The sequence below is a fragment of the Nicotiana tabacum genome, chromosome 11 (genome assembly GCF_000715075.1).
Source record: "Nicotiana tabacum cultivar K326 chromosome 11, ASM71507v2, whole genome shotgun sequence".
Taxonomy (NCBI): domain Eukaryota; kingdom Viridiplantae; phylum Streptophyta; class Magnoliopsida; order Solanales; family Solanaceae; genus Nicotiana; species Nicotiana tabacum.
In genome coordinates this window covers 94,871,235-94,896,654 of record NC_134090.1, presented here as the reverse complement: position 1 = coordinate 94,896,654, position 25,420 = coordinate 94,871,235, and the positions used below count along the sequence as shown (strand labels likewise).

General features: G+C 39.2%; 1 protein-coding gene across 5 annotated transcripts; it reads right to left on the bottom strand.

The window, feature by feature from the left end:
* Positions 1–12,645: 12,645 nt before the first annotated feature.
* On the bottom strand, positions 12,646–21,069 carry LOC107831393 (uncharacterized). 5 transcript variants are annotated; one of them, XR_012696653.1, is made up of 5 exons: positions 20,549–21,069; positions 19,253–19,303; positions 19,056–19,148; positions 14,661–15,034; positions 12,885–14,559 (listed from the first exon to the last, which is right to left on the bottom strand). XR_012696653.1 is itself a non-coding variant. In XM_075225295.1 (4 exons), exons 1-4 carry the CDS (start codon positions 20,912–20,914, stop codon positions 12,837–12,839), a joined length of 552 nt encoding a protein of 183 aa, XP_075081396.1. In that variant the 5' UTR covers positions 20,915–21,066; the 3' UTR covers positions 12,646–12,836. The 5 variants fall into 5 exon arrangements, 4 of the variants coding, with proteins under 4 accessions (XP_075081396.1, XP_016514640.1, XP_075081397.1 ...); XM_075225295.1 differs by lacking the exons at positions 12,885–14,559; positions 14,661–15,034 and adding an exon at positions 12,646–12,878 and having other exon boundaries at positions 20,549–21,066; XM_016659154.2 differs by lacking the exons at positions 12,885–14,559; positions 14,661–15,034 and adding an exon at positions 12,646–12,878 and having other exon boundaries at positions 19,234–19,303; positions 20,549–21,062.
* Positions 21,070–25,420: the final 4,351 nt, after the last annotated feature.

The following is a 25,420-nucleotide window of genomic DNA, read 5'->3' as shown; positions in this document are numbered from 1 at the left end:
GCAAATAAACTGGCTGAACAATACCTTGCAAATCAGCACCCAACCCTTTGCCTGGTACAAACCCGATTTTCAACATTTCAGAGGTACCATGACAGTTGCAGCTATTATTCTGGGGACCGGGATGCTTTTCCCTTCAGGAACCTTTTCTACCGAGACTGTATCAAAAACCTGGTAAACCCACGGCCCTTTATCATCATCAGTCTCTATGAAGGGTACGATGGTATCACTTACAATGCTCATGTTGTCTTCCCCATGTACTACGATCTCTTGTTTATCCCACTCGAATTTAACCATCTGATGTAGTGTAGAAGGCATTGCTTTGGCAACGTGGATCCATGGTCGCCCCAACAGAAGATAATAAGACACCGCCACGTCTAACACCTGAAACTCCATGGTGAACTCGACCGGACCAATTGTCAATTCAAGTATGATGTCACCCACTGTGTCTGTACCACCACCATCAAACCCCCGAACGCAGATGCTATTCTTATGAGTTCTGTCATCATCAAACTTCAACTTGTTCAATGTAGACAAAGGACAAATATTGGCAGTGGACCCATTATAAATCAGTACTCGAGTGACTACCGAATCTTCACATTTCACAGTCAACTAAAGAGCTCTATTATGTTCTGTACCCTCCACGGGCAATTCATCATCAGAAAATGTCACTCCGTTTACCTTAAAGATTTTGTTCGCGATTTTCTCCAAATGATTCACTGAAATTTTATCAGGGACATGAGCTTCATTCAATATCTTCATCTGAGCCCGGCGATGTTCATCCGAGTGGATAAGTAATGAAAGCAATGAGATTTGGGTTGGCATTTTCCTTAGCTGCTCAACAATAGAATAATCTTGCACTTTCATCTTTTTCAAAAACTCTTCTGCCTCTTCCTCTGTAATAGCCTTCTTAATTGGCACCGGATTTTCCTTGGGATCCCTAGCCTTTCTCAACTCTTCGGGAGCAAAACAACGTCCCGAGCGAGTTAAACCTTGTGTTTCACAGACTTCCTCTTTGATTTCCTTCCCCTTGTAGGTCACAACTACCTGTTCATACTTCCACGGGACGGCTTTACTGTCAATTACTGGTAACTGGGTTACTGGCTTTATAACAACTGGTTCTATGTGAGCCCCCTTCACGACTGCCGCATGTGTGCTTGATACTCCCCGAACCACTACCTTGATCGGCTCTGGTTTCTTCGCAACAACGGAAGATCCTTTCCCCATCACCACAACTGGCTTGTTGTCTATTCTTTTCAACTGGACCGATGGTTTCACACTAGCTGACTTTTCATTCCCTTTGGCTTCACTAGAACGGATCAGCATGATTGTCTGTGAGGGTTTTTTAGACTCTGCTCCCTTATGTATCAGTTCAATCATGTTGGTTTCATGATGCGCCGGCAACGGGTTCTGGTTGATATTAGGCGCCTCCGGGGCCTGAACCTCGATTCTGTTTGTGTCAATAAGCTCTTGCACAGCAGTTTTCAATCTCCAACACTTCTCAGTATCATGTCCGGGAGCCCCTGAACAATACTCACAGCTCACTGAATGGTCCAGATTTCTAGGAAGGGGATTTGGCATTTTGGCCTCAACCGAGTTCAACAGGCCTACCTGTCTCAATTTGTGGAAAAGAGTGGTATAGGATTCTCCCAGCGGAGTGAATATTTTCTGTTTCTGCATTCTCTCGTTTCTGAAAGCCTGGTTTGGGCGGAAGCCGGACCCTGGCCTATAAGCCCTCGGGTGTGGATATGTGTTCTGTGGAGCTGGGTATGTGTTTTGGGTAGCCGATGCACGCCATTGCGCGTGAGTCGAAGGCTGGGTATAAGTTTGGGCATGATGGACGGAAAAGTGTGGCTCTGGTGGTGGATAATAGTGTTGAGGAGGGCCATATGGGGTATACGGATAATTTGGGTGGTGGAGTCTGGGTTGGTTGTAATAGGGTGAAGGGCTTCTAGACCTAGACCATGCTACGGATTCGACAGTTGCAACCTCTTCTTTCTTCTTCTTCCCAAGCACACCCCCAGTGCCGTTTTGAATGGCTTGGGTGGTTGCTTTGATTGCTGAATAACTCATGATCTTATTGGATTTGAGTCCCTCCTCAACCATGCCTCCCATTTTCACGACTTCATTAAAGGACTTGCCCACTGCTGACACCAAATGACCAAAATAGGTGGGCTCCAAAGCCTGCAAGAAATAATCAACCATTTCACTCTCTTTCATCGGGGGTCAACCCTCTCCGCTTGCTCTCTCCAACGAAACCCATATTCTCGAAAGCTCTCACCGGGCTTCTTCTCGATCTTTGTCAATGACAGTCGATCTGGGATGATTTCAAGATTGTATTGAAACTGACAGGCGAAGGCTTGGGCCAAGTCATCCCAGGTGTACCATCTGCTATGGTCTTGTCTAGTGTACCATTCAAACGCCGATCCGCTCAAACTTTGGCTGAAATATGCCATCAGCAATTCATTTCTCCCTCCTGCTCCTCTCATCTTGCTACAGAATCCCCTTAAATGTGCTACTGGGTCGCCATGCCCGTCGTACAAATCAAACTTAGACATCTTGAACCCGGCCGGTAACTGAACATCTGGGAACAAACATAAATCTTTATAGGCCACGCTTACTTGGCCCCCTAACCCCCTCATGTCTCGGAATGATTGCTCCAGGCTTTTGACCTTTCTGATCATCTCCTCCTACTCAGGGTTTTTGGGCGACTTCTCGGTGCCTGCCGTGAGATCAAGATAAGGGGTATAAGAGTAGGGTTCTGGTACTTTGAAGGTAGGCTCAGGGGGATAATACTGGTTGTCGTGCGTTTGGAACAGAGGTTCACTGGGGGATCGGTGTAGGGTAGCAGGCGGAGGTGCCACAAAAACGGGAGTGATTGGTGGAGGAGGGTATGAGACTTGTTTGGATGGAGGAGCCTGTGATGTATGAGAAGTGGTGCCTTGGCATTGTTGGTAGAGGGGAAATGCTGGAGATGAATTCACAATAGGTGGCTCCTAAGGCTGAGCCAATGGTGGGATATAAGCGGGGTTAGCGGGATAAACTGGCAGTGGATACCCCTTCGCCCAGGCTTGGTACATTTCAGCCATCTGTTGCTTCAGCTTATACATTTCCTCCCTCATTTCATGAACGTCCATTTCTTCTACTTCTTTCGATGGGTCAGCGATACTCGTATCAGATTCCGGGCCAGTCATGTTCACTTTATCTTTAGACCGGGTGTTGTATGGATGGGTTGCCAGAATGCCAAACAACTAACCACCTACCTGGACTCACACATTTAGACAACAATTCCGTTAGCGATTAGGCTTTAACAGATTGGATAACCGCACATTGGGCATGAATGCACCTATACAGTTAACCATTTCTATTATGCATTTGTTCGACCGCATGCGTCATCCCGGCGTTTCCTTAGTTCCAACTGTAAGCTTTCTCTTTTCTTTTTGTTTTCTTTTCTCTTTTCTTTTCTCTCTTTCTTTTCTCCTTTTTTATTTTTCCTTTCCTTCCTCCTTTATTCTATTCCTTTCTTGTTTTTCCACTCTTCTCTTTTCTTTTCTTTCTTCTCTTATTTTCATTCATTTTTTCGTCTCTCCGCTTTTCCCTTTCTTCTTTCCCTTTCTTTGTTTGCTTTTCTGTACTTGGTTACGGTCAAATCCTAAGGAGATTGCCTACGTATCGTGACCCCGCATGAATCCAACCAGGCGTAGTTCGTGAAAATAAGTGCCAAAATAAAGGAACAAATTTTTGGGAATTTTCAGACTTCCATTACCACAACATTCTATTACAAACTAAACATTTTGAAATGGAAAATAACAAACTCCAATTAAACTCAAAATACAAACTCTGAACATACTAGCATACTTGGACGCAAAAAGAAAACAGACTGACAAACAACAAACTCTAGAATGGAAAATACAGACTCGATCTATGAATACATTAGTGCTTCGAAAGTGGGTGCCCGCGGGGCATCGTTCGGCCTCGCCGCGGGCTTAGGTGCCAAATCCCTTTCAAGTTGCTCCAGCTCATACATGGTTCGCTTGAAATAAATCATTACTGCCGAAAAGAAGGTAGTGCGGGTCATGTCTTCACATGCCCGACATCTCCTGAGGATGACATGGGAAATGGTCTCAATCTTGTCTCTTGTTCGACCCTTTTCTATAAGCAATCGCCTTACTTGATTATTGCGAGCCTTCAACACATGAGAATCCTGAAGATGCTGATCCTGCAGCTGCTGTATTTCTACTTCCATTCGGGCCAGTAAGTCATAGCAGTGTCCACTTTCGGTCTCAAAAGCTTTAGCTTGCTTAGCTGCCTTATCCCCAAGGGTGACCACTTTTCTTTTCAGACTGGCAATGGTCTTTTCATAATCCTTCTTTAATTGTTGCGTGTAATGGGTGCGTTCTTCTGTTCTTTTTACCCACTGTGCCCGAAGTTTCGCTATGGTGCCTTCGGATTTTTTCAGCTCATCCCGGCACTCACTAATTTCCTTTTTCAGCCCCTTTATCAACCGCTCGTCCGATCGGCTCCTTTGTTGGTTATTGGCAGCTATCCTCATTTGCTGGACTTGGGCCCTAAGCGACTCATTTTCTTGGGCCAACCTGTTCTTTTCTCCCTGATTAGCAGCAACTTGCACACTGTTCTCAAATTTCAGAGCTCCAATCTATTGTTTCAGCTTGCTGATTTCGGCCTGATAGCCTTCTTATTTTGCTAGCCAACCCTATTGTTCTTGTGATGATTCAGTGAAATCCTGGATGTGGGGTCTTTTAGCTGGCCTCTGATGCTCAAGTTCTCTTCTATACCATGCGAGGTATTCTGGCGATATTTCTCCTTTGGCCCGATCCTGCACACAAGTATCTGCTTGTAAATATTGACATTCATTCCAAATCTCGCGGATTTTTGCTTCGGGAAACTGTCCGTTAGGGTTAATCTCGATTACTTGAGCACTAAGATCTTCCTCCCGTGGCACTGTTTGGCATCTCCCGAGTTGTCTCAGAACCCGACATGGAGCATAAGGCTGGATGCTCTTAAGTCCCATCAAAAGAAAATGCGACCTAGCTGCTGGCATGTATATGATTTCTTCAACAGGCAACCATCCCAACGTTCTGACTGTCCGTGAGAGTACGGAAGTATGATATCCATGATGTTACTCATTCAGGCAGACTAACCCCGTCAATCCTTGTGTAAAACTCTCCTATACATGTCTTGTCAGACAAACCATAACTCAAGAGCTGGGAACGGTGGCATAGATGCTCTGTCATCCACATTTGTAGCAACAAGTTACACCCCTAAAAAAAGTTGCCTCCGGCTTTGCAGGCAGTGAGAGCTCGGAAAATGTCAGACACGATCATAGGCGCAAGAGTGCTTTCATTTTGAGTAAGCAAGGTACTGACGACCCCGGCTACTTTTATATCAATATTCTCGTCTTTCCTTGGGAACACCAGGAGGCCCAAAAAGGTTATCATGAAAGCCACCCGTCTGTGCTCATCCCATTTTTTACGGTTATTTTTACTGCATAGCTTGATGTCCGTCTTGTTAAACCCTCCCACATGGTCGTACCTGTCGTATATGAAGCGCAGAGTACAGAAGCCTTTTGCCAAATCTAGATTATGGACTGTCCTGGGTATCTTTAATGAATCTAAAAACCGATGCACCGTGATGGCTCTTTGAGCAACCAGATATTTTCCTCTTAACGGAACCTCAGCATTTCCAATGTATCCGGCTATTTCCTCCAAAGTTGGGGTGAGCTCAAAATCTGAGAAGTGAAAGACATTGTGCGCCGGGTCCCAGCAAATGGCCAACGCTCTTATAATATCACCCCGAGGCTTGATTTCCAATAAACCCGTAAGACCTTTCAAATATTTCTTGACTTCGTCTTGTCCTTCTTTGCCTAAATTGTTCCACCATAGCCACAACTCGAAAGGGATTTTAGTCATTATTGAGAAAGATTCGTTTTGCATCGTGTTCATCCTGCACATTTATTAAAGTAATTTAAGCAAAAACAAAACTTTTATTTGACTCAAAACAAAACTAACTATTTCCTTTTCCAAATTTAAAATGAAAGACTCGGTTTTCAAACACGGCCTTTCAGCACTCCCAAGAACGAAGGTTTTAAGGCTGTGAGATTCAACCAATCAAAAATCAAAATAACCAAAAATGGCCGTCGTTGCAAAGTCAGCCTTCCGACATCCCTTTCGGGAACATTCGGCTATTTTTGACAAAAACGGCATCACCTAACTTATTTACGACGAAAATTGATATATATATATTATTTTTTTTGCTATTTTTGCAAAGGGGAGGTTGGACCCGATGAGGGTTGCCTACGTATCTCACGCCCTGTGAGAATCAAACCTGCGTAGTTCGGGCAAAGAAACTAACTATATTTTTGAAAACATGGCTCTTTCTTTTCATTTTCCATGGCAAGACAAACTATTTTTCCTTTTCTATTTTGAAAACAAGACAAAATAACGACTCTCCTTTTCTTTTTCATTTTCAACAAACAATAAACAACCTATTTTTCCAAACTAAAACAAAGACTCTTTTTCTATTTTTCTTTTGCTTTTAGTAAAACAGACATTTTTCTTTGTCATTTTCTCAAAATTTCGGCAGAGTTTCGACAGTATTTGGTCATTGGTTTTTCTAAAATAATCAATTAACCCCCTAACTGTTATTTCTCTCTTTTCTCTTTTCCTCTTTTTCTCAATTTTCCAACATTCCCGAGATATAAAAGCCAGTCAACATGATGGTTCGAAACAAATATATGTACAGAACAAATAGGATGCATCAGGATGGTCTTTTCATTTCAGGTTGCTAGCCCTAGACGGATCCAACCCCTGTGTTGAGTCCCCTAAGTCAAATGCAGCATGATACAATTAAGCGCTCCTACTAGGGATCCGGCATGAAGTCAAGTTATTCTAGGTTCAAAACCTGGGTATGTGTTCTAAACAGTGCACTCGAGCAGACAACTCGAGTCGAGGAGGGGGCAGCGTACCGGGGACCCGCGAGATCGTCCGGCTTTGCAACTTATCCAAGCCTCCTTTTATTTCAGGGTATGACACTAACAGAATAGGGAGTCTCAACCAGTAAGCACATCCCCGGAGGTGAGAAGAGAAAGGTTTCGGCACAGCTTATATACAGTTCAGATAATATCAAAGCGGTAAAGCATTCAGCACATTTAGCATGAAACATGTAAGGAGATCAGATAAAGCCAACACAACAATTATTCTAAGCTCGAATTCTTAAACCCTGAACCAGAGATTCTGGGTTCGCTCCCCAGCAGAGTCGCCAGAGCTGTCACACCTCCTTTTTCACCTACGCCCGCAAGGGCATAAAGGAGTTTTTCCAATTAAAGGACAATCGGAACGGAATTTAGTTATTAATTATTCAGAGTCTCCACTTGGGAGATTAATGGTGTCCCAAGTCACCGGTTGTATCCCGAATCGAGGAAAAGTATGACTCTGTTAACAGTCCGCGAACCAGAAATCCGGATAAGGAATACTGTTAACCCGGGAGAAGGTGTTAGGCATTCCCGGGTTTTGTGGTTCTAGCACGGTCGCTCAACTGTTGTATTTGATTTTATCTGATTTCAAAACATGGTCTAGCTTATGTGCTTTTTAATTTTAAACTGCTTTTATTATTATTATTTTAACTAGAATTGCAACGTCGTGAAAATACGTCTTGAGCCACGTCACATCAATGCACCCGTGGTTGTCGACATACTTCGACTTCGTTGAGATTCGGATTTGGGTCACATAAATGCGCACCCGAGTTTAGAAAAGTGAACTAAAAAGCGCATCCAAGGTGTCTAACGCGCTATCATCTTTAGGGAAGGCCGTGAAATTTGCTAAACGACCCATCCCGAATTCCAAGTATTTCATTATAACTAATTATTGAGGGCCCCGCAATTTATGGGTTTTGTTTGGGCGAGGCTCATCTCATTTTTTTTAAAAAGGCGTGACAAAAGCAACTATGATTCTCTATTTATTTTTTTGTCTCTAAAAGGAAGGAAAAGGTCCTAGTTAATTAATATTAGAATTCGGGCTTCAAGTTCAAGTCCGGGCCCAAACTAAAGGGAGCCTAGTAAAAATGTGGTGAAAAAATCTGGTGATAAGTCAGTAGAAGAGTCTAGTGTCATTGTGATGGAATACTTGGGTGAAAAGTATGTGAAGTCTGATGAAAAGGAGAAGAACGTTCGCAAGTCTACCAAAAGAAAAGCTGATACCGATGAGGAACATGGTTCCTCCAAGAAGGCCAGAGTTGGTGAACCAAGGAGTTCTGGGAAAGAGACTGAGGAGCCAAAAGGTGCTTTGGGGCTACACATTTGCCCCTGACATCTTAGAGGAGGCTGGTATGAGACAATTGGTTGAGATCTTTGAGTTCCGATAATGGACACACTTGTTCACAAGTGATGCGACAAGGGTGTATGAAGAGGAAGTTCAAAGTTTCTATGCCGACTTATTCAAGGTTAAGGATCACATCTGTGTGTTGGTAAATAGAGTTGATATGATAATGGACTCTACCTTGTTAGGGTCTATTCTTGGTGCGCCTGCTGAAGGGCTGTCTAGTGTTTAGGGTTTCTGTTCTCAAAACTTCAGAAATGCCATCTTGAAGGACAGAGCAATTCAGCAGGGGGAACGGGTTCAGAAGAAGGCCTTCCTTCTTGTGTATCAACTGTTATTTGAGATGGTGAACAAGGTATTGTTGCCTCGAGCTGAGAGAAGATTTATCACTTCTCGTGCAGACCTGAACCTTATGGAAGCGCTGGACAACTTCACTACCATCAACCTGCATGGGATCATGATAGAGCACATGAATAAAGTGGCAGAGTTAAAAGATGGTAATCATGGGCTGCCTTATGGATTCCTTCACACCAAGGTTTTTGAGCACTTCAGTTCCTCTGGGACATGTAAAAGTGGGCACCAAGAAGCAAACTTTCTCCAAAGCTACTCATGAAGAATGTGAGTGTATTGAGAAAGTTGGAGGGGTTGGAAGCACTTCTACCATATCTCAGTTGATAAATGCTCAAAACAGTGCTACTGCTGAGATAAGGCAATTGAAAGCAAGCCTATCCTTAAGACTCAGTTAAGTCAGTTGCAAGAGGCACCTGATTCCAGTAGCTCTCAAAGCGAAGAGGTTGCTTGTCTGACAAAAGAGAACGCTGAGCTCAGGAAACAAGTGGAGGACCTAAAAGAGAGACTCCCCAATGAGCAAATGTTAGCAAATGCTCGAACGGATTTAGTCCTCCAAACCTTTGCCTCTGCCTTTAAGCCTTCTCCTTCCAGTGCTCCCTTTCTAGTGCTCCCTAAATAGTGTCCTGTCAGTGTCAAGTCTATGATCTAGTTTGTGGTCAAGTCCCTCAGTGTCAGTTTTTATGATGATGTTTGTGGTATTTTTTTGGTTGTTGTTCTAAATTATGGATGTGATAGTAACATTGACTTTGCTCCTGTTGAAAAATCCAAATTATGATAATGCAAGCTTTTCCCTTTTTGTTGTTTATACCTTGCTTTTATGCTCTGTTTTTAGTCATGATTGTGTGCACATAAGTGACATGAGTTAACTTAAAGCTAGACTTCTTTATCGCTTGAAAGCATGTTACCGATCTTTTTATGATGCCAAAAAGGGGAAGAATAATTGCATAATTATTTTATGATTGTATTATGATGTGCACTAATTAAGGGGGAATGCAGATTCAGGGATTCAAGGGGAAACTTAAGGTCTTTCTAGTTCATGTCTGGTTCTGTGTGGCTCTTTTTGGGATTTTCAATTATGAGTTTGTCATCATCAAAAAAGGGAACGATAGGTTACAAATTCCTTGTTTACAAGTACCTTGTTTTATGATTTGATGATCTAATAAACTTACTATTAAGAACCAGATATGGAACCTGTTACACATTCTCAAGACCTTAAGATCGAAAGGTTCTAGTTTGGGGTATGGTTCAACTCTTCAGAGTCGAAGGAATAGTTGAGGGAACATGTTGCTACCAGCTCCCGAGGTAACTGTATGAAGTCAACTCTCCAGCTGGAAAAGTTGTTGTCTGCACACGCTAGAGTACCGGAACAGTGCAACAGTCAACTTTCTGAGGAAGACTTTTTACCTGTCTTGCTTACATCATTGAAGGTGATGTCACAAGTGTATTATTAACATCAAGGAAGGTAAAACAAAATCACTTGAATACTTAGAGAATTCACTCAAGCTCTCTCACGTGATTGATCATCCAGCAAGCAATTCTCAAGTGCATCAAGAACAAAGAACAACACGATTACGGACCAGTTCTTATACAAGTTATTATATGTCCTTAGTTGAGTTATAACTTTGTAATAGTTCTTCAAGTGTAATTCCTACTTAGCTTTTTTAGGAGTATTCTGTATGAAACCCTTGTGTTTGAGTCTTGGCTAGAGTTAGTCGAGTTGTAAAGTTTTTATGATAGAGTTATTACAAAGTGGCTTGTAATAGAGTATTACAAGTTAGTGAGGGATTAAGAGGTTAATTCCTAGGTTGCATAGGTTGTAATTTAAAAGTTGCTCAATAATGAAGTTGAAATCTTACAAGGGTAGATCGTAGTTTTTAATCCCGTTGAGCTGGAAATTTTCCACGTAAAATTCCTCTTGTCATTTATTTACCACACTGTGCGTGTATTCTGTTGAACCTGATAGAGAACCTGGTTCTCTATTTGACCGAGGGTCACCTTGGACCTCTTACAGAAGGCGATGATGACCGGGTCCAAGGGACCTAACATGAAGGGATAAGTGTAAACACTTAAAACAAAACCTCCACGCGGATAGTAATCGCTTCCTCGGGCGAAGGCACCACCACGTGCTTACCAACCCAGTTGCAATCCTCATTGACCTTGGAAAGAAGACTGTCGGTGACCGAGCATATATATCTCAAGACCGGCTCGCACTGACCCGGTTTCGAGGAGGTTTTCTCAACCTTGAAATCAGCACCGGTCGAGCACCCGCCAGGAATAAACGCTTCAAGAGGAGGTTCTGCCGCTGGTTCCTCGCCGGCCAACTGTGATGAAGAGGTAGTTTTTTTTGTGGAACTGTCTTAGAAGTCTTCGCCATTTTTCATGAATAAAGATGAAGAAGAGGAAGTTAAAAGGTTATGTTTAATGGTTTGGAGTGAAGACAAGCGAGAGTTCTTGCAAAAACCTCAAGAAATCTAGGTACAAGTGTTAGAGAGTACAAAGATTTTTTAAGAACAAGAGTAGAAGAGGTTTAGATGTAAAGTTTGAATGGATGGAGTATTTATAGATTTCAAATGACGGTTCAAAGTCTGTAGTGGTCGACCGGCGACTGACGAACATTTAATGCCATTAAGACGTGTCTGACGAGATGTTTCATCCATTTTTGTCGTTTCTGATGCAAAGTATCGAGATGAGGATCAGAGGCTCATATCGTTTCTCGTCGTTTACACTCCGAAAAACGCGGGGACTATGTGTATATAGTCGAAATCGGGCTCATCTATTGCATGACAGATCGGGATTAAAACAAGATCGACCCTGGGTTTCATCGAACTAGGATACGAGATTAGAAAACCGGTCTTCGAGGTTACCGAGTCCATGACCCCGAAATAGACCCCGATGCCGAATGAACCCAAGGTAACATTGTCGAACTAGATAACGGAAGGCCGAAATATCCGCAACCGATCGGTTATCACGGCGGGGATAACCATGAGATTTTTTTACCTTTCATAGAATTGTACCTAAAGTAGGATTCCCCTACTATATAAAGGGTGTATGATTATTTGCAAGACACATTGCGGACACACATCCCAAAGCATTTATGACATTATTTTCTTTCTGCAAGCTACTGTTTTTCTGTGTTTGACATCATTTGAATTACATTCAGTTCGGGTGAGATCTATTTCCCAAGGCTATAACTGTTCAAGTCACACGGTTTGAACTTACTTTATTATTGTTTGCTTTATTTATAATTCAATCTATCGCTTTGTGTCAGATTAATCCACATATCCTTAAAACCACTTATAAATTCAATTGTTATCCGATTTTGAGGGTAAACTTAAAACCACTTATAAATTCAATTGTTATCTGATTTTGAGGGTAAACACATTGTTCGACGCAATTTAGCATAAACATCTCAATTATTATTGTTGTTGCTGGTCCTCTAAAGACCAGAGAGTCGCTTCCTTTTCCATCTAACAGGCGTTCTTATTTTTGTTTTCCAAAGGCAGGATAATCGCTCCATTGTTGTTCAAAGCTATAACGAGCTATTGTATAGTTGTTCTATGAAGGTCATAGGTTCGTCCCTTCTTGATTTAGAAGCTTCTTATAGCATGTTTCGCCAAACTTCTCCAAAGCCAAGCAGAATTAATTTTGGAGAAGCACCAAAAAAATAGCTTCTCCCTAAAAGCACTTTTTAAAAATTTAGTCAAACTCTAATTGCTGTTCAGACGTGCTTTTCAAATTAATGTAGACAAACATAAGCGTTAAAAAGCACTTTTGAACAAAAACACTCCTCGAAATGAGCTGATTTTTTAACCTTAGGCCAAACAGGCTACTTAATTTAGCACCTCAAACAAACTAATCTTAAACCTTTATTCTCTTAAAATCCTGCTCCACAAGAAACTTCCTTAAACAAATACCAAGATTCCATAGGCGTGCATGCATAAGCTGACTTAACCAACTAGACAAAAAATATTAACATCACATCTTTAGTTTCCCTTTTTTCAGTTAAGCAATTACAAGGTCAGAGCCCCAACAGAACAGAGAAATAAGCGACTTGCTAAAACATCAGTCCTGTAAAATAATGCTATGGACATGAGCTACAACGGCGTAAGAAAAGTAAGAATCATCAGAACACAAGGACAGCTCAATGTCTCTGTGTTACAGACGGCGGGGACTGGTGGTTGACAAAGGACAAATATACTGCAGAAAACAATCTATAATTAGTGCATATAATGTGGGATAGGAATTGGAGCATGAAAATAGTGATCAGAGGCTAAAAGCACAAAAGCATACTAACATTTCATCCAAATGAGTCTCATGAGACGAGTGGAAATTGCAATAATTGAAACAAGGAAAAATGGTAAAAACTACCCCTCTACTATATGAAAAGGAGACATTTACCCTCTCTGAGGGTGCCTAACGGAGGAAGGGTAACTTTGCACTAGTTTTATAACGTCGGGGGCAATGATGAGCAGAAAGTATAACAGAGAGCATATATAATCATTTTCGCATAGTAGAAGCGTATTTTTAACCCTTTTCCATTGAAACAATAAAGAGAAAAGGGCACCACATGCATCTTCCATTAACAACTCTAAAACCAGCCATATTGGCTCGTAGATTCCTCGTTAAAGTAACATCTCATGAATACTCAAATCCAGTCTTATTTTTAGAATATTTACCTACCGAGTCCTGACCCAACTACCAAAATGAGCTAGCTGAACTGGAGAAGCACAAAATGCTTCAAAAGCCATAAAGGTTAACCAAAATTGCAAATGAGTAAAAGAAACTAAATAACCAAATTTCCAGCAGGACAAACTGTCCTTTTCAAGTTTATACAGAGTCCATATGAGATTATGTGAGCTTGTCTTCTCCTTTAAACAAGGGCAGCACGGTGCACTAAGCTCCCGCTATCCGCACGGTCCGGGGAAGGCGCCGGACCACAAGGGTCTATTATACACCGCCTTACCCTTTGTTTGTACTTAAAAGTGTTAACTAGGTCAAGCAAAAGATTCAGGGTAATCTAAGCAATTAATGTTTCTTCCCCTTTCTAAGTCAACATCAACAGTAATTTACTAATCCTGTACAGCAATATCAAAACACCAGGTCAACTCCTTACAAAAAAAAAGGTCAAAAAACTTTCTTAAGACATAACTCTTAAAACATATCATAGCTAATCCGTCTTTAATCCTTTTCCCACCTTTACTCAAGTTAGCCTCTTCTTCTGGAGGGTGGTTTCAGCACAAACTTACAAACCGTTATAAGTGAGTCCATAAAAAGTTACCGTGCACATTGTTTCATCAATAATATAACAGTTGCTTTGACATATTAATTTGATTTTTCCAATAAGAAAGCATTTGGAATATACTATGCTCATGCGAGCTTTCTGGAGTGTGTGATATGTACTTAATAAAGAATACCATTTAGGTCATCATATTATAAATTTTACTCTCTAGACACTGCACCGAAATTTCTAAGAGCATCAATGCTCTAACTCAATCACTAAGTTCATGTATGAATTACTATAAATCACATGAAAAAACTTTCTTGTTTCCTATGTTACTGTAGGACCCATATATATCAAAATTCGGACATGATCCATATGAGATGCCGCATCTATATCCCTAGAGCTCACCACATTCTCACATGTAGTGTACAGCAAATAGTAAACATTAGACCTATCAGTCTCTCTCAGAGAAACCTCATTAGGCATAGTCATTTAGAACCATACTGCACAACAGCAGGTCAGATGCAAACCGTATCTCCTTCACAGGGTTGTAAATAGTGCTCACCTCAGCGCTAATAGCGTGAGGCGTAGCGATGCGAGCCTCCAGCGCTAATTGCCTCTGTTGCATTGCGATTTCAGAAAGGCGCTCGCCTCTACCTGTGTAGCGAAAGGAGACTGTAGCATCGCTTTTTGAAAGAAAAAAAAAGCGCAGCAAACCAGCGATTAAAAGAAAAAGACCAGCGATTAGGGCTTTCAACCATTTCTTTCTTCTTCAAGCTTCAAACAGCAGACCAGCAATTTCTTTCTCCTTCAAGTCGACCCAGCCACAGCAGAGCATCAACGATTCTTCTTTCTTCTTCATCAAGTTCTCTTCTTCTCCTTTGTTCTTCTTCGAGTTTCTGCCATTTTTTTCTTTCTTCTCCTTTCTTCCTTTCTTTCTTCCTTTTTCTTCTTCTTCTATTCTTCTTTTATTTTTTGCTCTGTTGTTTTTGAATTTTGATCGAGCATACAGAGAGCTTTTTCTTTCATTTCTTCCTTCCCTCCTTCCTTTTTCTTCTTCTCTTCTTTTTTTGTTTTTGGCTCTGTTTATTCAATTCCTTCACGGGTAGAGGCAGAGAGCATTATTTCAAACCTGAAATTTCCTCCTCTTTTCAGTTATAGAGTAGAATTAATTGCATATTGACTTGATAATTTTTTCCTATAAAATAGTATCGAAATGGCGTCATCCGATGGTAATAAAAGAAATGATATAGCTTGGAATTAGGCTATACAAGGCTCATCAAGATCCGCAATTAAATGTGTGTTTTGTGAAAAAAACATATCATGGTGGAATAACTCGTCACAAACAACATTTGATTGGTAAATTTTAAAATGTAGTACAATGTCCTCTTTGTCCGCCTGATGTTACGGAGGAAGTAAAAGCATTTGTTGAGAAGAAAAATGTGACAAGAACTCAAATGAGTTATGAAGCATCGGTGAATCTTATTGATAAAGATGATAAAATGGGACCCACCCCCAAAAAAAAAAAATCAAAAGATATCTTCAAATAGTTATAGTGGGTCATCCACAGCGCGTATGGTGACAAAAGGTCTTCTCAATCTTTATTTCTCGGCAAAACAACAAGAAAAGGGAAAAGGTGATTCTGGTTCAGGTTTAGAAGCCAAGAAGATTTTGAGGGATCGTGCCATAAGTGCCTTTGCAACATGGATGTATGATGCAGGGCTCCTTTTCAATTGTGTTAACAACAAAACTTTTGATAAATTCATTGAGGTTGTAGGACAATATGGCCCAGGAATGAAGCATCCTAGCTATCATGAAGTTAGAGTAACTCATCTTAAAAAAGAGATGAAGAAGATAGACAAAATTGTTGAGGAGCATGGAGTGGAATGGAACAAGTTAGGATGTTCCACTATGATGGATAAATGAACAGCACGAAATGGAAAAATGGTCATAAATGTGTTGGCGAATTCTTCAAGAGGTAGTGTTTTTCTTGTATCTTACAATGCTAGCAACTCTTCTACGGATGCAACCAAAATGTACAACTTGTTTGCAAAGACTATTGAGAAAGTTGGAAAGGAAAATGTTGTACAAGTTGTTACCGATAACGCTAGTGAGAATGTTAGTGCGGGTAAAATGATGCAAGGTGTATATACACACATTTATTGGACTCCATGTGATGCCTATTGTATCAATTTGATGTTTAGTGACATATCAAAAGAAACCCCATATGCTTCAAGTTACTTTAATATAGTTATCTTTAAAGCTTTAACTTTATTTTACTTATGTCCTATTAAGTATTAACTATAAAATTGTCATTGTTATTTTTAGTGTTTTCACTAAGCCGTCAAGATATATTCTTACATCAGCCAGAGGCCACTGTTATAGAATTTGATGAGAAAATTTACAAATGAAAGAAATTTGGTGAGGCCGGCCAAGACTAGATTTGCAACGGCTTTCTTGACTTTGCATAGTTTTTACTTGCAAAAGAAAAACTTGAGAAAGCTAGTTCTTTCAAATGAATGGAAAGAAAATAGATATGCAAAGGAAGCTGCGGGGTAATAAACTGTCAAAATTCTTATTTCTTCATCATTTTGAATGGTGGTCCTTTGATTAGGGTACTTCGTATGGTTGATGGGGAGAGAAAACCACCAATGGGCTATCTTTATGAAGATATGGATAGAGCCAAAGAAACTATTGAAGCATCATTTGAGGGAGATCTGAGGAAATATGAGAAAGTTTTTGAGATTATTGATAGAGGTGGTTAGATCAACTCCATCGACCTTTGCATGCAGCAGACCATATTTTGAACCCGGGATTGTTTTACAAGAACAATAGAGATGGCATTTTAGATTCAGATGTGTGGGTTGGATACCATAAATGTATTGAGAAGTTGGTCCCCGATGCAGCGATGGTAGATCAAATAGGGGAGGAGTTTGGTAAGTACACACGAGCAGATGACCTATTTGGTTTATAGGCGTTAGAGCCACAGACATAAGGTCGCCAGGTAAATAACTTTAATATAGATATCCTCATAGCTTTAATTTATTCGATTTATTTATACTTATTAACTTTTAAAATATTTTTCTATAGTTGAATGGCGGATGCAATTTGGTCGTCAAACTCCAAACTTGCAAAAGTTTGCCATCAAAATACTAAGCTTAACTAGTCGTGCATCTGGATGTGAGAGAAATTGAAGCGTATTTGAGCATGTAAGAAGCAGATTTAATATATTAATATATTCTATATTGTATTATTAGTAGTACCTATTAATTACTCTCTATAACTTATACGCAGATTCACTCCAAGAAAAGGAATAGGCTTGAGCTATCGCGTCTCAATGATCAAGTGTATATTAAATATAATAGAACATTGAAGCGTCTTTATGACGCTCGCAACATCATTGAGTTGGATAACATTGACGATGCAAATGAATGGTTAACTGGAGCCCCCAAAAATCATGAAGATGAATAAGTGTATGTAGGAGATGATCTTGATTGGGGTAGTGTTTCTATGGCTGCTGGAGTTGAGGAGAATATCTATAGTCTTAGAAGGAGTTCTTCAAGTTCAAATAACAAGGGAAAGGGAGTAGCTACAAGTTCAAGTCAATCCCTAATTGATGAAGACTCTGAGGATGAAGCAGATGATAGCCAATATAATGCTAACATTTTTGAAGTTCAAGAATTTGAAAATCTTGAAGAAGAATAGATATTGCTTGTTTTAGTTTATGAATCTACTATGACTATCTATTGAGTTTTTATTTATTAATATATTATTGCTATTGAGTTTTTAGTTTTAATATATATGTAATATTTTCAATTTTTTTTTTTGTATAAATTGTCGCTTCACATCAAAAAGGCGAGCGCTTCGCTTCTCACGCTCGCCTCAGTGAAGCGGGCCTTCGTCACTATTTGTCCCCTCACGCTATCCAAAACACTTCTCCTTCACTACCTTAGTGAATATATGCGATACAGGACAAAAAATAATTTAAAATATTAACTACTGATTTTTTCAGCACTCTTGATTCAAAGTACAAAAAATGGATGAACTATCGACAAATACTATCCTGTCTACCAAAGATGATACATGAGGTAACTATGATTTAGATGTCCATAAGTGATGAGTAGTATGAAGTAAATTTTAGACAGAAACAAACCCAAATGAAATAAACAGCAGTAAAGATACATATTTCAGTAGTTAAATATATACTAAAATGTAGCTCCTATTGGGGGAAGATACTCTTAGATGGAGCAAACATAGTAGTGAAATTTATGCAGTTAGCTCAGCATACAAAGATCTAAACCAGGTGGGTTCTCAAATCAGCTTATGGCCTTGGAAGCACATATGGAAAGTAAAGATACCATACAAAGTGGCATGCTTTACTTGGCTGGTGACCAAAAAAGCAGTGCTCGCTCAGGAGAACCTAAGGAGGAGAGGATTACCAATTTGCTCAAGATGTTATCTGTGTGGACAAGATGCAGAGACAATTAGCCATCTGTTTCTACATTGTTGAGTGACTAGTCAGCTGTGGGATCGGTTCCTCAACCTCAGGGATTTTAGGTGGACAATACCAAGGAAAACTTCTGAACTTTTGTCTAGCTGAAGCACAGGGGGAAACTCTAACTCTAACAAAGATAGATGGAAAATTGAAGATACAAGTAGCCGTGTAGCCCCACAGAGAAGATCAAGATGAATTTTATTCTTCTTTTTAGTTTTTGGTGTAAATTAGAATATACTGATGATCTGAATGCAATCATAGAAGCTTTAGGCTCCTTATGAGAAGAACAAGGAGTTAGGGTATTTGGTTTTTGTTTCTACCTTCTCATGATGAAAATTTTGGCTTCCAGTACAAGAGTTTGTACTGATGATTTAATTTATATTGTGCAAACAACACAAGAACATCGACACTAACTGTACGTATGGAAAAAAACTATTAATATCAGGAAACAACTATTGGAAATAGAGGAGCCATAAGGTGCCAGAAATGCCCACTTCTAAAGAAATTGTTATCAGGTAATTTACCTAAAAGGTCAACTATCGTATACCAAAAAAAAAATTGGAAGCAACTTTCAATAGCTTAGGAAAATGTAGAAGAGATTCAGAACCTCAAAAGGTTAAGTAGCAAGAGTGAAAGAAATGAATCGAATTCAACTCACAATGCCATAGCTTTGTTTCCCCAGAAAAAGCACATCAATTTTACTTTGTCTCTTCCACAGTATCATCAGAATCTGAATCACTGACATTATAACCTAAAAAAAAAAAAGAAATCATGAAGACGCATATTGGACTGATGCACGAAACCGTTATAGTCAATAAAAGAGGTAGTCCGCACACCTGGGCGTTTATCACTCACTTTCCATGCTGAAGACCTACTCTTTGAAGCTCGGTTAATCCAAGCTCTTCCCTAGACCCAAAAATAATCAATCAGTCAAAGCATTTCGAACATCCCATGCCAAAAGCACCGACACATCTCCCACACACACAAATGTACATTTACAAAGAAGAGAGCTGATATCAGTCATAATTTCAAGTAAAATTCAACAGTTTCCAATGGATGTAATTATGCTGCTCTTTTCTTTGGACTGATTTGGTTCACCAAAACTCTTCTGTTCATGAAACGTAGTTGAGAAACTTATTTCATCGGAAAGATTAACATTGATAAGTGGTTCAATCCATCTGTTTTCCTTATGTCACTAAGCAATTTACTAAGAAATCTATCCAATAATATCTGCATAAAGCACAAACTATCACTAAATCCAATGTTTTAGCATTTATCTCTTTATTTGGAGTTACTCTAGTTTTTTTTTTTTGGGGGGGGGGGGGGGGGTCCCCTCTGGCCTTCAAGAATTAAGAGGAGAGCAAAACAGTTCAAAGGCAATTGCATTTTTATGTTAAGATGACGGTCCCATTGGCTTTACTTATATGTATCTTCTTGGGTCACAGTGAAAAACTTCAAAACTCAAATGATGGCTCCCTGCTTATTGACTATGACTCCACATCAATTGTTAGTTACTTATTCACGTCTTCCCTTTACCTTTAACATAGTTGAACCGTTTTTACTTTGCAACCATGAAGATAATGATAAGAGTTCAAGGATGATTGCCAATTTATGTTTAGAAATGCTCTTTTAGCTACTGTCTTTTACCGTTTCTCTGTCTATATCTAGTAAATAGAAAACATAAATCTGTGCTTAGTTACTAAATCCAAAATTTTGAGCATGCTAAGAGCCCTAGTAAGTGAATATTACAGCATGTAAAGCAAGAACAGAGATAGTAAAATGCATAAAAACATGTGTTCGGCTAAGATAATATTTTCCATCGAACAGGGAATGACTTGTTTTCCCAAATATCACATTTCTTACTCTATATCACATTTCTTAGTCAATATTTTCAATCTTTAATACATAAATTTGTCACCAAATCACTTTCTTCAAATCCTATCGATAAGGGCAGGGCAAGTGTCCCAATTAGGAATTCGGCAGAACCAGTAGCTTTGACACAGAGCCTGTATTTGATTCATTAACCCAGTAAATCTTTTCTAAAGTCCAGAATTCATAAACTCAAAATCCTGGCTACTCTTATGCAACCATCTTGTATGATGATGATAAGTCACCTACTTTATAACAAAAAAGATGAGAAAATGATTTCACCTTTTGCGGGTCTCTAGGGATGCCATAGCCACTATAATACATCTGACCCACAAGAACCTGCATAGCTGTATCCCCAGCTTTAGCCTCCTTAAGAGTGTCTTGAAACCACCGCTTAACGCACTCCCCCACTACGTCGGCAAGCGGATGCCGCCGCTGTTCAGCCAAAGGCTTGGAATTTGAGTTTGAACTCTCTTCCTCCATCTTTGATTTTATCTTGAGCCGCTGCTCCGACGATTCTCCGGCAACTCCTTTTGACTTTGGTGTCTCCCTCTCCGTGGATGAAATTGATGGCCTAATCCTTGATGTACGGTGGATTCTGTTAGAGCTGATGATTCTTGCAAATCCTTGAGGAAGGGATTTCCCCATATAGTGTGTGCAAATGTACCAAATCTAAAGTATCTTATTTGTTTGTTTCCACGAAAAGGATGTTTAAAATTAGAGACTAGGAATCAAGAAAGTGCAAAATTTAGAGATTTTTCTGTTCCTTTGTGTTAGCTGAATCATATGGTTCCCGGCTGACATGCATTTCTTTTTTTAAAAAAAATTTAAGGTATTCCAAGAGTTTTAATGTGTCCATTAAAAATTACTCAAAAGAATAAAAAACTATTGATACTAATCTTTTGCTTTATACTTTACTAAAGATGTTTAAAAAGTTTGATACTATTTATCTTTGTCTATCTATTTGTTTTTCTACCCATAAACTAATTACATTTCCTACCCATAGTAGGTTTTGTGGGGGAATTTTTTCTTTATTCTCCAATTCTATTTTATTTCTATGCTTCTTTTCTTTTCTTTTTTCTTTTTTTTTTCTTTTCTCCTTTTCTTTTTTCTCGTTTTCTTCTTATTTTTTTCTTTTTTCCTTTTCTAATTCCATTTAACTTCTTTTTTTTATATTCTTTTTCTCTTCATAATCTAATTTCATTTACTATTTTCACTATTTTTTATTATTCTTTTTTTTATATTATTACTAAAGAAAAATCAAATTGGGTATCAACTAAATATAATACAACCAAAAAAATATTAACTAACATATGATACCAGTATAGTATATAACTTACCTACAGGGTATACAATTGTACGCAAAGAGTTAAAAAAATTTAATTCAATTATTAAACTGAAATAATATCAGTTGTCAATAAAAATTTAAAAAAAATTTAAAAGTATCTAATTGTAAGAGTATATCGTTACATTATATAGCATACTATAATTTTATTTTATTTTTTGCATTTTCAATTTGCCCCTCACGCTCGGTAAAAGCTTAAAGCAAATTAAAAGGGAAAAGGCAAGTGAATTTACAAGTAATAAGTATTATAGTATATTGTATACTATTACAACATATTGTTACAGTATATTGCATATTATTAGAGTATACTATAACAATATATTGTATACTATAATAGTATAACTATATACTCCTATTGTATATTGTATACTGTAGCGGTATACTGTTAGGTAACTGTGTTCTTCTTCGATTATTACAATATACCGTTGCAGTATATTGTAAACTATAATAGTATACTGTTGCAGTATAGCTATATACTCCTACAGCATATTATATATCGTAGAGGTATACTGTAGTTGTGTTCTTCTTCGATTTTCAACAGAAAATTTCGATCTCAATCACCTCAAATCAGCTCCAAATGCTATCAAATTTCAGTATGAACTTCCAGAAGGTATTATAAGCAATATCCAACAGCACTCACTTTGAATCAAATAAAAAATCTTCAAAATAAAAAATTTAAATTCAAAAGCTTCAAACCCAACAATGGTGAATGTTGCAATTAAAGCTCTGGTCATTGCTCCTAACAAATCCACTTTCTGTCTCTTAGCCTATTAAAACTCCGGTCATTGCTTCTAATAAGGTGCCCACTGCAAAAAAACCAAATTCATTCCTTAATAGCTTCAAATTAGAAAATAACTTTAAGAAATTAAAGTCCAGATATTTGAAACACAATCACCAACAAAAAATATATATATATAATTGAGAGATTCATTCCCCTCTATTTCAAAGGTCATATTTTCCCCTTCTTTTTCTGCTTTTACTTCTACTACTACTTGCCAAATATAAACTCATTGAATTCCATTTTCACTTGGGATTTGGGATTTCTGCGTTTTTTTTTTTTGCTTTCCTTTTCACAATGCAATTCTGCAAACAGGTAAAGAGATGACCGGAGGCGGTGGAGACATATGCAAAACAGTTACAATGAAAATAACCGGGTAAATAGTTTAGGCCCCATGGGTAGGAGTAGTAAATAGTTTGGGTCTGGACATTAAAGGGTAAATAGTTTAGAATTAATGGGTATAAAGTGAGATTTTCTCTTCTTATAAGTGGTTTTAAGGATATGCGATTTTACTTGGCACAAACTGAGAAATATGAGAATTAATATTAGAAATTAACTGTAAAATCAAGCAAACCAATATAATGAGCAGTTATGGACCTCGAGCTGGATCGCCCTCGAACCAACAGAGTATGATGAAAAAGAGTATGAACCAAACAACAAAGCTTAAGAGAGAAAATGTAATATATTGTTTTGTTATGCGTGAATATGATTATTACAAAATGATTAGAACCCCCTTTATATAGTAGAGGAATTCTACTTATGGTACAATTCTAAATATAGAAGAAAATCTCATGATTGGCTAAACGTCCGGTCTTGACTTGATACGTGCCGAGATTTTCGCCACGATCCTTGCCCGATCACGGATATCTCGGCTTTCTGTTATTCGATATAGTAGGCTTCCTTCGATCTCGCTCGATCTCTATCTCGCTTCGATCTCGATCACGGCTAGTTTCGATCTTGATCGATCATCGACTCATGAGCTTGGCAATCCATCTCTGTGCTATGGTTCGATGCAATACGAGGCCGAGCCTTTGTCTTCCACCCTTATTTCGATTAGCCATACAAAATTAGGGAAGCTCGATTTTGATCATATATAGATAGTCCCCTTGTTTTTTGGAGTGTAATGACAAGAAATGAATTGAGTCTTCGAACTGCCCCTCGGTTTACCATGATGTAAGCATCGTGACGCAAGTGGTAGAGGTGACCGTCCATCAGTTCAGCTCTCTAGGCATTATTGTGCGTCAGTCGACGATCGGCCACTACCAGTATTGAACCGTCATTGTGAAACTAATAAATAGCCACTTTCTTCATTCTTTCAAATTTTACTTTCAATTTCCTTCATCCTAATCTTCACAGTTCTTTGCCTTCTCCAAATCTTTGTGTTTTCAGTTTCTTGGGTTTCTTCACTTATTTCTTCGTAAAATATCCAAGCGTTCCTCCTCCGTTTTGTTCTTCCCCATTTGTAAAAATGGCTAAGACCTCAAAAACTGTCACACACAAGGAAATCGCTTCTTCATCAAAGCCTACCGACGTCGTAGCCGTGGCGGATCCTCCCTTAGAGGACTTCGTTCCGACAAAGTGCCCCACTGCTGCTGATTTAAAGGTGGAGAATACACCCTCGACACCGGGTCTATGCGAACCAATGTCGAGATATATATGTACGATTACCGAAGATCTCCTCGAGAAGGTGAAAGAAGAGTGCAATTGGGTAGGCAAAGATGTAATAGTTCCTACCCCCAATGAATCCATCACAACTCATGTAGAGGGGTATCTAAGTGTCTATACTTACCCCTTCACGATAGGTTCCTTAGACCCCATCCTTGTCACCTTTTGCAAGAGGTACGATGTCACTCTTGGCCAAATCCACCCGTCATTCTTGAGGATTGTGATCCTCCTCCGATTCTTTGTATGCAAAATCGAGGGGCATCTTGGACTTAGTTGAAATCTTGGGTCACGTAGTGTTTGGTGATGGTATCAAGGCTGAGGCCAAGAAGATAGATGCAGTTTAGAGTTAGCCTAGACCTACTACATCTACAGAGATAAGAAGTTTCTTGGGTTTCGCATGCTACTATCATTTTTTTACGGAAGAGTTTTCATCTATTGCAGATCCCTTGACTAAGTTGACTTAGGAAAATGTTCCTTTTATATAGTCTGATGAATGTGAAGAGAGTTATTGGAAGCTCAAGACTGTTTTGACATAGCCTCAGTGTTGGTGTTTCCCATAGGTTCAACTCCATACACCATATTTTGCGATGCTTTATACGTTGGGCTTGGTATAATGTTGATATAGGAAGATAGAGTGATTGCTTATGCATCACGGCAATTGAAGCCTCATGAGAAGAATTATTCAGTTCAGATTTGGAGTTGTAGCAATTATGCATGCACTCAAGATTTGGAGGCATTACTTGTAAGGTGTTTCATGTGAGATTTATACTGATCACCGTAGACTTCAGCATCTATTCAAGAAGAAAGATAAAGATTTGAGGTAGCGGAGGGGGCTTGAGTTACTTAAGCATATGATATCATTATCTTCTACTATCTTGGTAAGGCAAATATGGTGGCGGATACTTGAGTAGAAAAGTGAAGAGTATGGGGAGTTTGGCATTAATTCTTTCTAAGGAGAGGCCTTTGGCTATGGATGTTCAGGCCTTGACCAATAAATTTGTGAGAGTGGATATTTTTGAGCCTAGTATAGTTTTTGCTTGTGTTGTTGCCTAGTCGTCCTTGTTTGAGCGCATTAAGGCTCGTCAGTATGATGATCCCCATTTTTGGTGCTTAAGGATATAGTGCATCGAGGTGGTGCTAAGAAGGTGGTTATTGGAGATGATGGTGTTATGAAACTTTAGGGCCGACTTTGCGTTCCTAATGTTGATAGCTTGAGGGCGTTGATACTTTTGGAGGCTCAAAGGTTGTGATGTTCTATCCATTTAAGTGCTACGAAGATATATCATAACTTGAAGCAAGACTATTGGTAGCGAAGGATGAAGAAAGACATTGTTGGTCATGTTTCGTGGTGTTTGAATTTCCATCA